The 13,972-nt window shown below is 46.8% G+C and overlaps 1 protein-coding gene across 3 annotated transcripts in view; it reads right to left on the bottom strand.

Moving 5' to 3' along the window:
• Positions 1–1,946: 1,946 nt before the first annotated feature.
• RBMS2 (RNA binding motif single stranded interacting protein 2) overlaps positions 1,947–13,972 on the bottom strand; it is a 65,203-nt gene continuing 53,177 nt past the window's right edge. Inside the window, exons 6-14 of one of the 3 annotated variants that reach the window (XM_008072558.1) lie at positions 13,261–13,340; positions 13,016–13,125; positions 12,657–12,703; positions 12,338–12,431; positions 5,929–6,006; positions 4,922–5,032; positions 3,211–3,291; positions 2,599–2,685; positions 1,947–2,475 (exon numbers count right to left, since the gene is read on the bottom strand). In XM_008072558.1, coding sequence (XP_008070749.1) covers positions 2,605–2,685; positions 3,211–3,291; positions 4,922–5,032; positions 5,929–6,006; positions 12,338–12,431; positions 12,657–12,703; positions 13,016–13,125; positions 13,261–13,340 — 682 coding nt within the window. In that variant the 3' untranslated portion in view covers positions 1,947–2,475; positions 2,599–2,604. The remainder of the gene's footprint in view (positions 2,476–2,598; positions 2,686–3,210; positions 3,292–4,921; positions 5,033–5,928; positions 6,007–12,337; positions 12,432–12,656; positions 12,704–13,015; positions 13,126–13,260; positions 13,341–13,972) is intronic. The other 2 variants (XM_008072560.2, XM_008072559.1) reach the window with 2 other exon arrangements.

The following is a 13,972-nucleotide window of genomic DNA, read 5'->3' as shown; positions in this document are numbered from 1 at the left end:
CCAGGCGGGTCTCGAACCCGCGGGCTCAGGCAATCTACTCACCTCGGCCTCCCAAAGGCATGGGATTACAGGCTGAGCCACCGAGCCTGGCTGACACAGGCTTTTTAAAAGGACTCCTGACCTCATAAATAATGAGCTGGAATTTATTGCCTTTTTCTTTTTTTGAGTCGGAGTCTCACTGGTGCCCAGGCTAGAGTGCAGTGGCAAGCTCATGGCCACCCCAGCATTGACCTGCTGGGCTCAGGTGATCCTTCCGCCTCAGCCTTCCAAGTAACTGGAACCATAGGCATGCACCACCACACCTGGCTAATTTTTGTGATATTGTAGAGACGAGGTCTCGCCAAGTTGCCCAGGCTGGTCTTGCACCTACTGCCTTTTTCTATCCTAGCTCCCTGCTGTCCTTCCACAAGAAGGAGTCATTTCTGATGTCCTGGTTCTCTAGAAAGGGGCCCAACACACCAGGGCAGGGCAGGTCACTCTGGACAGGTACAGAGAGCTCAGTCCTTCCCCTTTGCACAGCACACACACAAGCAGCGCCCACTTCGGACCTTCTGAGGGTGTGTGTGTGTCTGGCGTGTGCACAGCAGCCAGAAGCCTTTCCAGGACAGCTTTGCCATGGGCAGAAGTGTCAAAGGTTAAAGCCTGAGGAGAACTCAAGGATCCGGGGTTAGCTGCTCCCAGCCAGTGGCAGGCATGTCAAAAGGCACTGTGCATCCAGGGCTGGGGTAGGGAATGTGCCTTGTCCCAGGCGGCAAGGACAGCACTGTCCATGCCAAGGTCCCAGTATTGGCAAAGCTGACGCTCTGAGTCAGTTCATTCTTTGCTGGGGTGGTGGGACAGCCTGTGCACTGTAGGATGTTTAGCAGCATTCCTGGCTCCCAGCCCCCAGATGCCCGTAGCACACACACTCCCACCCCAGGCCTGGCAAGCAAGAGGGTCCCCAGGTGTTGTCAACAGCCTCTGTGGACAAAACGCCCTGGTTGAGAACCACTGGCCTGCAGGTGAAGCACTGGATACTCCATGGTGGGGAAAGGGCCTGTGTGGACTCAGCCAGGTCAGGGCTGCAAGGGCTCTGAGCACAGCGACGTGCGAAAGGGAAGGGGGACCGTGAGACCTGGGGCAGAAAAGAAGATCCTCCAGGAGGCAGGACAGCAGGCACTGCCACAAAGCTGCAGCTGGAAAAGACACTTTGTTGGATGGTGCTGGCCTCAGCAGGGAGAAGCGCTGGTCAGAAGTCAGTAAGTCCATCTTCTGGAACTTGCCAGGGAAGGCCTAGTCTTCAATCAAATTTGGCTCAAGAGTGGCTTCCAAGGGTGGCGTGATTGCCTCTTTAATGAGCCTAGGTCATATCTCTGCTTCCTGAAGCCAAAGTCTAGTTTTTTTTTTCTCCCGGGATGTGGCAGGGCAAAAAGGAAGCCACTTCCATGGCCTGCTTAGTGTTCTATCTTGTTCCTTGCCCAGTTCCCCCAAAATCCATATGAAATTTCATTCACAGCCGGGCTCGGTGGCTCAGCCTGTAATCCCACGCCTTTGGGAGGCTGAGGTGGGTGGATTGCCTGAGCCCGCGGGTTTGCTGCCTGGGCAGCGAGACCTCATCTCTACAATAAATCAAAAAATCAGCCGGGCGTGGTAGCGCATGCCTGTAATTCCAGCTACTGGGAAGGCTGAGGCGGAAGGATCGCTGGAGCCCAGCAGGTCGAGGCTGTGGTGGCCGGGAGCAGCCACTGCACTCCAGTCTGGGCGACAGTGAGACTCCAACTCAAAAAAAAAAAAAAAGAAATTTCATTCACAAAGAAATCCACAAAATTAAAAACTGTAAAAAGGCAAAGTAGCCAGGCTCAACTGTATGGAAAAGAGATAAAGAATAATATGGATCAGAGAAAGAAGGCATAACATGGGTAGAAAGGAGATGGGTATGTGAGCTGTGACCATTAAAAAACACAATGTTAAAAGTTTGCATGTTTTCTTAAACACATACACACATCAAAATAAGTCCAAAACCAAAGTGGGGCTCCTTCATCAGTGTTCTAACACCACATCTTTCTGTTTTTTAAGGAAATAATTACAAATTGTTTTTTTTTTAAAGCCTCTCCAAATTCCAATACATCAAAAACTGTTTTCCATATATATAAGAAGCTCCAGCCACCATGTTTCTTTGGGATAGAAAAAGAGTACATTGCAGTTAAAAACAAACAAAAAACTTTCTTTGCAAAAGAAAAAAAGTTTTTTTTGATCTCCTTGAATGTAGCACACACAAAAAGTGACGGTTCCCCCAGGCTCCATCAGCAATGGAGAAACAGCAAAGGGCAGGAATGTAGGGATTTCTTTTTCCAGGTCCAGGCCTGTAAAACTCAATGGCTAAGTGTTAGTCCTTAGCAAGACCGACAGACGTCTGCATTCCCGGTGAGTCCTCTGGAGTCCTCTGGAGCATCAGTATCTCCGAGAATTCATTTCTATTCAGCAAAGATGGGGATCCTAAGGAAGGCACAGGCCAGAGAGAGTGGGGAGGAGACATGATTGACGTGAGAACCCAACTCAGGCGAGGCTGAGCTGCTTTCTGCCAGCTCAGCACACCCCACCTTCGCATGGGACTCTTACCCATGGTTACTTGTTGAACTGGAAAGAATAGACCCCATGGTCTGAGGGCGTGTCCACCGCGACTTGGCTCTGCTGGCCGCTGCTCTCCTGTACCAAGCCAAGGAGGAGAGTCATCTCGTGTGTTCCTTTCCTCACCTCCCACTATAGCAGCCGAGCTAAAACCCACATGAAGCTGAGTGCCCTCCCCAACCGGCCCACTCTCCACACACTGGAGTGCCCGCTCACACAGCACCATTTCCCCAGCGTTTAGAGCAGCCTGTCCTCTTCCCGAGATATACCAGTCAGTACAAGGCGGCATCCTGGTATTAACCACGGGCTGGCCAAATGTGAGGGAAGGCCTCAGCCATGAGCACAAACTAAGTCTTTCCTTTCTACATTCTTTTTTTAAAAATAGGGACCGCTTCAAAAACTCATGCCGTGCTTGCACAGGAGCCATGCTGATCTCTGCATGGCTCCAGTTTCAGCGTGAGTGTACACACCCTCCTGCGATCTTCATTACCCACCACTATCTGTGAGCACAGACACGGCTTCCCTGAGAAAGACCTGATGAGGGGAACATCTGCCTCTGTGCATTTTCCCATCTTCAGTTCAAAGACACGAAAATGTTCTTACCTCAACTGAAACACCGGAAGAAGGCACAGGGGTGTACTGGGAGATGTAAGCTCCTTGCACAGCTGCTGCTGCTGGCATATACTAGGAGGAAACACATCAGCAGGCTCAGAGCAGTGATTCCAGGCCATGTTTAAAGCAGATGAGGAGCTTTAGAAAATACTGATGCCCGTGTTCTACCCCCAGAGAGTCTAATTTAACTGATTTGAGCATTGGCTTCTTCAAAGCACTTCAGGCTTAGAGAGACTTCTGCCAACATGACTGGCTTTCCGCCTCTTTCCTGACAGTCTCCTGCTTTTCCTCAAAACACTGCTTTCTCTGCCCTTAAGCTCTCCTGTGCAAATCAGAATGCTGCATGTCTAAAAGAAACCAGTGAACTCCATCCCTTCTTCCTGTTACCATTTTGATAAGGATTTCTAGGAAATGTGCTTACCTCAGATAAACTAATATGCAGACAGAAACATGATTCATTTAGTTTCATTAGTAGAAATCAGTTAGAAAGGGTAGGCTGGGAGCAGAATGGCTGTATTCCTGGCTCATGGATTTTGAGTTTATGTCCTATTCTGAGTGTGCCCTCACTGACACGTAAGTGATTCTACCATCATCATTCATAAGCATTCATAAATTATTTATGCTGAAGCTTATCATACAGATATTCCTTGCTCTGTTAGGAGTTGTTTTTTGTGTGTTTTTTTTGTTTGTTTTGAAACAAGGTCTTGCTCTGTCACCCGGGCTGGAGAACAGTGGTGAGAACACAGCTAAATGTAACCTCAAAGTCCTGGGCTCAAGCCATCCTCCCACCTCAGCCTTCTGAGCAGCTGGGACTACAGGCGCTCACCACCATGCCCAGCTAATTTTGTATGTGTGTGTGTAGAGATGACGTTTTGCTCTGTTGCCCAAGCTTGTCTTGAACTCTTGGTCTCAAGGAATCCTCTCGCCTCAGCCTCCCAAAGTGCTGGTGATACAGATTTTTCAGGTCAGCCTGGGCTTCAAGAGTGTCAGCTCAACGGGCGGCCAGCTGAGCCCCAGAGAGGGTCAGCTCAAGGGGCGGTAAACCTAGCCCCAGAAATGTCAGCTCTAATGGGCTGGCAAACCAAACCCTGAGCGTGTTGCTGATTCAGTGGGCTGACAAGCCCAGCCCCAAGAGTCTCTCAGCTTCAGAGTTGCCTTCTTCCAGCAGCTCTCCCAGTTCTGTTGGCTCAGTTGGCTGGCAAGCCAGCCTCTGGGATGCAGACTCTTCGATGATCTTCTGCAGCGCTTTAGGTTGAGGTTCTCGTCTCATGCCCAGGAAGAATGAGGGCCACAGACAGCCGGAAAGTGAGTGAAAAAGCAGGATTTACTAAGAGGACAGAAAAGCTCTCACAGTGGGAGGAGATTTGAGGCAGTTGTCGCTTTAGAGCTGAAACCTGGTGCTTATATAGCCCTAAGACTGAGCCGATTGGTTGGTACTTGGCAGTGAACTGATTGGTCATTTTTCTATCCCAGTAGTGAGTACTTAAACTCTAGCTTGAGAAGCTAGCAGGGAGTTTGCTTACCAACATGAATGTATCAGCCTAAGGGGTCTGCTGGAAGTTTGTTACATTGTTACTGGAGGACCCACCTTGTCTGTCTGCCTAGCATTTCTCTAGCTATCTCCTGTCTCACTGGGATTATAGGTGTGAACCACCATCCCTGGCCTCTGTAGTTATTTAAAATCAGAAATATCCTGCTTTACCGTGCCTGTGCTGCTGATGGAAAGGTGGCCTAGTTGCTGGGTGAGGGGTCCCATCATGGAGGCAGGCTGGAGAGATATGGGGTGCTCCATCCCTGGTGTCAGAACTGAACCCTGAGGCAGCAACAAAGGACAGAGTTAGTTGGCAGCATCCTCTGAGGCTGCTTAAAGCAGTAGACTGATGGCTATCAGGACCACTGAAGACAGACATTTAAGAATCCTGGGAAATGACAGGTGATCAGCAACCCAGCTATGCAACAGGAACAGGCACTTGGCCGGGCTCAGTGGCTCAGCCTGTAATTCCAGCACTTTGGGAGGCCGAGGTGAGTACACTGCCTGAGCCCACAGGTTTGAGACTAGCCCAGGCAACTTGACAAGACCTCGTTTCTACAATAAATAAAAAATTAGAGCCAGGCTTGGTGGCTCAGCCTGTAATCCCAGTGCTTTGGGAGGCTGAGGTGAGTGGATTGCCTGAGCCCGCGGGTTCAAGACCCGTCTGGGCAACTTGGCGAGACCTCATCTCTACAATAAATCAAAATTCAGCCGGGCGTGGTAGCACGCGCCTGTAGTTCCAGCTACTTGGAAGGCTGAGGCAGAAGGATTACCGGAGCCCGGCAGGTCGAGGCTGCGGTGGCCGGGAGCAGCCACTGCACTCCAGTCTGGGCGACGGAGTGAGACTCCAACTCAAAAAAAAAAAAATTAGCTAGGCGTGCTAGCTCACGCCTGTAGTTCCAGCTACCTGGAAGACTGAGGCAGAAGGATTACCGGAGCCCGGCAGGTTGACGCTCTGGTAGCTGTGAGTGTGCCACTGCACTCCAGCCTGGGGGATGGAGTGAGACTCTGATTCAAAAAAAAAAAAAAAGTAACAGACTCACAGACTTTAGGTTCTCATAGCTGGGTTGTACAAGGGACTGAGCCAGAATTCACACCCATATCTCCTGTCATCAAAGCCCATTGTTTTCTTTACATCAAAGTCCCTCTTTGGCTTCTGCCCACTTCTGAACACTCACTGAAGGTTGCATGAGGTATGACTGGTGGTGCATCCAAGATGGGTTAGGTACTTGTAGTGGAGACGTCTGAGTCACTCTCTAATGTAAGCAAAAACCAACAAAAAATGTTAATTGCCTAGAAACGATTGTTCAGTCTAATGATCTGATAATTTTTAGCAAAGTCCAAAAAAAGTTGGAATGCCTGACTCTGAAAATAGAAATATTAAGAATAAACTGTTGGCTGGGAGCAGTGGCTCAAGTCTGTAATCCCAGCACTTTGAGAGGCCACAGTGAGAGGATCATTTGAGGCTAGGAGTTTAAGACAAGTCTGGGCAACCTAGCAAGACCTTGTCTCTACCAAAAACTTAAAAAATTAGTTGAGCATGGTGGCATGTGTCTGTAGTTCCAGCTACTCAGGAGATTAGGCAGGAGGATAGCTCGAGCTCAGAGTTCGAGGCTGCAGTGAGCTATAATCGCACCACTGCACTCCAGCCTGGGTGACAGAGGGAGACCCTGTCTCTAAAACAATTGTTTAAACTAACTGTTTAAAAAATATCAGTAGGGCGGGCTCAGTGGATCAGTCTGTAATCCCAGCACTTTGGGAGGCCGATGCAAGAGGATTGCCTGAGCCTGCAGGTTCGAGACCAGCCTGGGCAACTTGGCGAGACCTTGTCTCTACAATAAATCAGAAACATTAGCCAGGAGTGGTAGCACGTGCCTGTAGTTCCGACTATTTGGAAGGCTGAGGCAGAAGGATCACCTGGGCTCAGCAGGTCAAGGCTACGGTGGCCAGGAGCATACCACTGTACTGGGCAGCAGTGAAACTCCTGGGCAGCAGTGAAACTCCAACTCAAAAAAATAAAAATGGGCAAAAGATCTGGATATACATTTCTCTAAGGTGATATAGAAATGGCCAAATAAGCACATGAAAGAGACTCAAATGGAAATACAAAACATGATGGGATACTTACTACTTCATATTCACTAGGATGGCTATAATTGAAAGCACAGAATAACAAGTGTTTGACACTGCTGGCAGAAGTGTAAAATAGTGCAGTCACCCTGGAAAACACTGGCAGTTTCTCAAAAAGCTAAACATTCCACTCCTACAATTACAACCAAGTGAAATGAAAACATGTCTACACAAAAACCTGTATAGGAATGTTCATAGTAGTGTTATTCATAATAGTCAAAAGGTGGAAACAACTTACATGACCATCAACTGATAAATGGACAGACAAGTCTATCCATACAGTGGAATATTACTCAGTCATAAAAAAGAGTGAAGTACTGATACAGGCTACAACATGGACAAGCCTTGAAGGAAGTGAAAGAAGCTAGACACAAAAGACTATATATTGTACAATTTTACTTCTATGAAATGTCCAGAATAGACAAATCTAAGGACACAGAAACTGTATTATGGGTTATTATGGGTTACTAGGGCATTTCAATTCAGCGGGAAAAAGTTGGATTATTTTTTTATTTTTTATTTTTTTATTATTGTTACTTTATTTGGAAGAAGAGTCTTTTTTTTTGAGTTGGAGTCTCACTCTGTCGCCTAGACTGGAGTGCAGTGGCCGCTCCCGGCCACCGCAGCCTCGACCTGCTGGGCTCCGGCGATCCTTCCACCTCAGCCTTCCAAGTAGCCGAATTATAGGCATGCGCTACCATGCTCGGCTGATTTTTTGATTTATTGTAGAGATGAGGTCTCGCTGCCCAGGCGGGTCTCGAACCCGCGGGCTCAGGCAATCCACTCACCTCAGCCTCCCAAAGGCGCGGGATTACAGGCTGAGCCACCGAGCCCGGCTGGATTATTATTTTTATTTTTTTATTTTTTTGAGTTGGAGTCTCACTCTGTAGCCCAGGCATGTTCACCACCACTGCAGCCTTGACCTGCTGGGCTCAGGCAATCCTTCCACCTCAGCCTTCCAAGTAGCTGGGACTACAGACATGCGCCACCATGCCTGGCTAATTTTTTTGATTTACTGTAGAGGTGAGGTCTCGCCATGTTGCCCAGACTGGTCTTGAACCCGTGGACTCAGGCAATCCTCTCACCTCAGCCTCCCAAAGTGCTGCGATTATAGGCATGAGCCACTGTGCTCAGTAGTGGATTATTTAATAAGTTGGTGCGAGGACCCCTGGTTAACATTCTGAAAGAAAACACAACTCCTATCTTTTTTTTTTAGTTGGAGTCTCACTCTGTACCCAGGCTGGAGTGCAGTGGCACGCTCACGGCCACCACAGCCTCAACCTGCTGGGCTCAGGTGATCTTTCTGCCCCAGCCTTCCAAGTAGGTGGAACTACAGGCATGCGCCACCACACTTGGCTAATTTTTTGATTTATTGTAGAGATGAGGTCTTGCCAATTTGCCCAGGCTGGTCTTAAACCCAAGAGCTCAGGCAATCCTCTCACCTCGGCCTCCCAAAGTGCTGGGATTATAGGCATGAGCCACCGCATCCAGCCACAACTCCTATCATATGTCATATTCAAAAATAAATTTCTAATCATTACACATTAAAGTGTAAAACAATAAAATAAAATATTAGAGACCAAACACACAGTACAGAGACTGGTTTTAGATTTTTAAAAAACTTTTTTATTCTTCCTCCCAGGTGACTGGCATCCAATGGGAAGAGTTTTAAAATTAAGACAAGAAATTCAAGCTGGGCTCAGTGACTCATGCCTATAATCCCAGCACTTCGCGGGGTCGAGAAGGATCTCTTGAGCCCAGGAGCTTGAGACCAGCCTGGGTAACAAGCAAGACCCTGTTTCTGCAAAAAAAAAATTTTTTTTAATTAGCCAGGTGTGATAGTGTGTGCCTATAGCAGCTACTTGGGAGGCTGAGGTAGGAGCATTGCTTGAGCCCAGGAGTAAGGCTGCAGTGAAGCTGTAATTGTGCCACTGTACTCCAGCCTGGGCAATACAGCAAGAAGCTATCTCTACCAAAAAAGAAAAAAAGACAAAAAATTCAAAAGTTATAGAAGAAAAAGAAAAATTATTTAACTACACACATTTTTAATTTTTTTAAAAATAATTATTGCCCAGACTGGAGTGCAGTGGCATGCTCCCAGCCACCGTAGCCTGAACCTTCTGGGCTCTGGCAATCCTTCTGCCTCAGCCTTCCAAGTAGCTGGAACTATAGGCACGCACTACCACGCCCAGCTAATTTTTGATTTATTGTAGAAACGAGGTCTCGCCAAGTTGCCTGGGCTGGTCTTGAACTTGCGGGCTCAGGCAATCCACTTGCCTCGGCCTCCCAAAGTGCTGGGATTACAGGCTGAGCCACTGAGCCCGGCCAAATTTTTAACTTTTATACTTTTAAATTAAGACAGGAGGCCAAGCTTCTCTGTAAGCTCTGGCCCCCTCCCGCTTCTGGGGGAGATGGATCCCCCTTTTCTCTCTCTCTCTAGTCTATTTTCTAAATCAACTATATTTTCTATTCTGAAAAAAATTAAGACAGGAAATTAAAAAGCTACAAAAGAAAAAGATATGTTTAATTACATACTAATTTAAAAATTTTATATGGCAAAAACTAGTGCTTCCCACTATATGGGCCCTGGACTGGCAGCAGTGTCACCTGGGAACATGTTAGAAGTGCAGATTCTTGCTTTCTACCTAACAATTACTAAATCAGACACTCTGAGTGTGGTGGCCAGCAACCCAGGTTTTAACAAGCTTTCCAAGGGATTCTGACACACAGCTAAAATTTGAGGACCACAAAGTCAACCGACAAAACTGTTACAGATAACATTCATAAGCTTCATATTAATAGTATATATAGGTTTTTTTGTTTGTCTTGGAGATATGGTCTCATTCTGTCACCCAGGCTGAGTGGCACAAATAGTTCACTGCAGCCTCGAATTAATGGGCCCAAGCAATCCTTCTGTCTCAGTGCCCTGACTAGGTGGGACTATAGGCACATGCCAACAGACCCAGCTAATTTTTCATAGACAGGGTCTCACCCAGTCTGGTCTTGAACTTCTGATCTCAAGCAATTCTCCCACCTTGGCCTCACAAACTGTTGGCATTACTGGTGCAAGCTGCCATGCTCGGCCATATAGTATTTTTATTAGTTAATGGGAAAGGGACAAATAATGATAGAAAATGGACAAACCATATGAGTAGCAACTAGAGAAGAGCAAATCAAAAGATGACAAACAAAAAATGTTTAAATTCACCTATAATCAGAGTATTGCAAATTAAAATAACAATGTGCTTTACATTCATCAAGACAGGAAAAATGTTAAGAGCATTAACACCTATGGTTGAGGGAAATGGGTGCTCTCACACGTGGCTGGTGGAAATGTATATGGACACAGCCTTTGTGGAAAGCAATCTGCAACATCTGTACAACTGGAAATTCACGCACTATCGAACCCAGCAATCCCACGCCTGCAACTCTAGCTCTTGGAGATAAAAACGCTCATATGTAAAAATCTGGCACAAGGATGTTTACTGCAGTATTATTTGTAGCAGCAAAAAACTGAAATCTAAGTGAATACATTTCACTGGGGTACAGCTAAAGAATTCTAGTGTACAGCTAGGCACAATGGCTCACCCCTGTAATCCTAGGGCTTTGGGAGGACGAGGTGAGGAGGACTCAGCTACTCAGGAGGATGAAGTGGGAGGGTCGCCTGAGTCCAGGAGGTTGAGGCTGGGGTGAGCTGTGATCATACCACCATACTCTAGCCTGGGAGACACAGTGAAACTCTGACTCAAAGAAAAAAGTAGAAGAGGAAGAAGAAGAAGAAGAATTCCAGTATACCTGTAGCATGGGATATGATGCAACCACTAAAAGAAGATATAATTAGACAGAAGATCTCAACATTGGCTGTAATAGAATCACCTTGAGGACTTCTTGAAACCCAGATTGCTAGGCCCCAACCTCAGAGTTTCTAATTGGAGTCCAAAACTGTTTTCTAAAAATTCTCAGGTACTTATACTCCTGGCCCAGGAACAACACTTTGAGAACCAATGCTCTAAGCCACTGCTGAGTGAGAAGAATGAAATGTAAAAAACATTTAGTCTGGCACGGTGGCTCCTGCCTGTAATCCCAGTACTTTGGAAGGTAAAGGCAAGAGGATTGCTTGAGCCCATGGGTTTGAGACCAGCTTGGGCATCATGGTGAGACCTCATCTGTACAATAAATTTTTAAAAATTTGCTGGATGTGGTGGTGCACGACTGTAGTTCCAGCAACTTGGAAGGCTGAGGCAGAAGGATCATCTGAGTCTAGTAGGTTGAGGCTGCGGTGGCCATGAGTGTGCCACTGCATTCCATCCAGCCTGGGTGACAGAGTGAGACTGACTCAAAAAAACAAAAACAAAAACAAAAACATTTAATGTGATTCTACTTCTGTAAAATAAAACTCCCCAGATCCTGTACATATGTATATATTCACATTTAAAAATATAAACAATTCCTATAATCCCAGCACTTTGGGAGGCCAAAGTGGAAGGACTGCTTGAGCCTAGGAGTTCAAGACAAGCTAAGCAACATAGCAAGACCTTGTCTCTACAAAAAATAAAAAAATTAGCCAGGCTCGGTGGCTCAGCCTGTAATCCCGTGACTTGGGAGGCTGAAGTGAGAGGATTGCCTGAGCCTGCGGGTTTGAGACTCGCCTGGGCAACTTGGCGAGACCTCATCTCTACAATAAATCAAAAAATTAGCCGGGCATGGTAGCGTGCACCTGTAGTTCCAGCTACTTGGAAAGCTGAGGGGAAGGATTGCCAGAGCCCAGTAGGTTGAGGCTGTGGTGGCCGTGAGCGACCACTGCACTCCAGTCTGGGCGACAGAGTGAGACTCCAACTCAAAAAAATAAATAAATTTAAAAATAAATAAATAAATAAATAAATAAGCTGGGTGTGGTGGCACGCACCTATAGTTTCAGCTACTTGGAAGGAAGGACTGACTGAGCCCACACACATATGTATATGAAAAATGTTACATAGTAGGAAATTTTTTTAAGAGTCTCACTCTGTCACCCAAGTTGGAGTATAGTGGCACACTCATGGCCACAGCCTCAGCCTGTTGGGCTCAGGTGACCCTTCCGCCTCAGTCTTCCAAGTAGCTAGAACCATAGGCACACACCATCACACCGAGCTAATTTTTTTGATTTATTGTAGAGACAAGGTCGCACCAAGTTGCTTAGGCTGGTCTCGAATCCCGGGACTTAGGCAATCCACTTGTCTCCACCTATCAAAGTGTTGGGATTATAGGCATGAGACACACACACACACACACACACACACACACACACACACACAAAATAAAACCACACACAGATCACATTATAAGCTTTTATGTAAAATTGTGTGAAGCATGTATAAAGGAAAAACAGAAAAACAAGTTGTTTCTAGCCTTATATTCCTTCACCTAAAACATAACAGTAAGGAAAACCATCATACCCCTTTTCAGACATGAACACACCTGATACGAAGACACAGGAGATGGAAGGTATGGGGAGAGTGCAGACTGAGCAAGCATCCTGCTGGGAGTGATGTTGTAAGGGGCTGGGTAAAACCTGTAGGAAGGAGCTTCAATCAGTGCCAAGTCACAGGAAACCAGAGGTTAGGGCCCCGGCTGATCAAAGTCACAGGGAACCAGAGGTTAGGGCCCTGACTGATCAACTGATAAGCACAGCCACTTTCCCACTAACTGCTATTTGAAAATCAAGATGAACCATCCAAGTGCTTGGACACAGGTCACTGCCATTTTCAGGAGGCCTAATTATATAAAACACCCTTACCCATTCTGAAGAGCTGCGGCGGGGTCATAGGTCAAGGCCATACCACCCTATAAAGAAAGAACACAGCACTCACATTGTGAGCCCCTTGGGTGAGAACAGAAGCAAGTCCAAAGTGCCAAGGCTGGGAATGTATTTAGTTCAACGGATTAAAGTCTGGACAAGTCCTACTCCAGCTGTTCCAGAGTTTTTCTCACTGCATAGACTGTAAAATCCCACTCAAGATCCACACGGATCAGAATGTTAACAGCTAGCATCTCTTGGTTACACGCTACAGCTATCAATCTTGTCACTTCAGCTCACAGAAATCAGGCCATTTTCATCTTGTCCTAGCATTCCTGTCTTCTCGGAGGTACTCTTACCATGTCTCCATTCCTTGGCCAGGCCCGTCCATTTTGCACAAACTTTCCATGGTTTTGTCGTTTCTTTGGCCCACCATCAGCAAATTTGCAAAGCAAGGGATCAGCTGGGGCTGCCAAGACAGAAAGCAGATGGGCAGCTGAGTCCTACCTCATTTCACCCACGCATACTCATGCAAAACTCTGCCAGAATCTTCACTGGCAGTAACAACCTATGACCCTCTCAGCCTGATTCCCAGATGCCTCACCTTGTACTCCAGGGGGTGTCTTAATATATTTTCCATTAAAGTGGGTGATGATGGCTTCACACTTCTCTGTGGACTCCATCCTAAGGAGCACAAGAGGGGTTAGGCTCCAGCTTCTCCAGGACCTGTGCTCTCCATACATTCAAAGAGAAAGCTCTAAGTTCCCAGTCCCAAAGTGCTCCAAATGTTATGACTGCATATAAAATGTATAGAAACAGAGACTTTCTGCCACACAAATTCAAGTTATCTTATTTTTTTTTTGAGTTGGAGATTCACTCTGTTGCCCAGGCTGGAGTGCAGTGGCACACTCACAGCCACCCCAGTATCAACATATTGGGCTCCAGCGATTCTTCTGCCTCAGTCTTCCGAGTCCCAGAACTACAGGTATGCGCTACCATGCCCGGCTAATTTTTAAAATTTATTGTACAGACGAGGTCTCACCATGTTGCCTGGGCTGGTCTCGAACCCATGGGCTCAGGCAATCCACTCGCCTCAACCTTCCGAAGTGCTGGGATTACAGGCTGAGCCACCGAACCCAGCCCAAGTTATCTTTTTTTTTGGGGTCAGAGTCTCACTGCTGGAGTGCAGTGGCATACTCACAGTCTCAGCCTGCTGGGCTCAGGCAATCCTTTTGCCTCAACGTTCCCAAAGTACTGGGATTACAGGTGTGAGCCACCATTCTCGGTCTAAATTCAAGTTATCTTTTTTTTTTTTT

Source organism: Carlito syrichta, unplaced genomic scaffold, assembly GCF_000164805.1.
Source record: "Carlito syrichta isolate Samal-C Ts95f unplaced genomic scaffold, Tarsius_syrichta-2.0.1 Scaffold315337, whole genome shotgun sequence".
Taxonomy (NCBI): Eukaryota; Metazoa; Chordata; class Mammalia; order Primates; family Tarsiidae; genus Carlito; species Carlito syrichta.
Note: the sequence above shows the minus strand (reverse complement) of the source record. Positions and strands in the feature narration are given on the sequence as shown.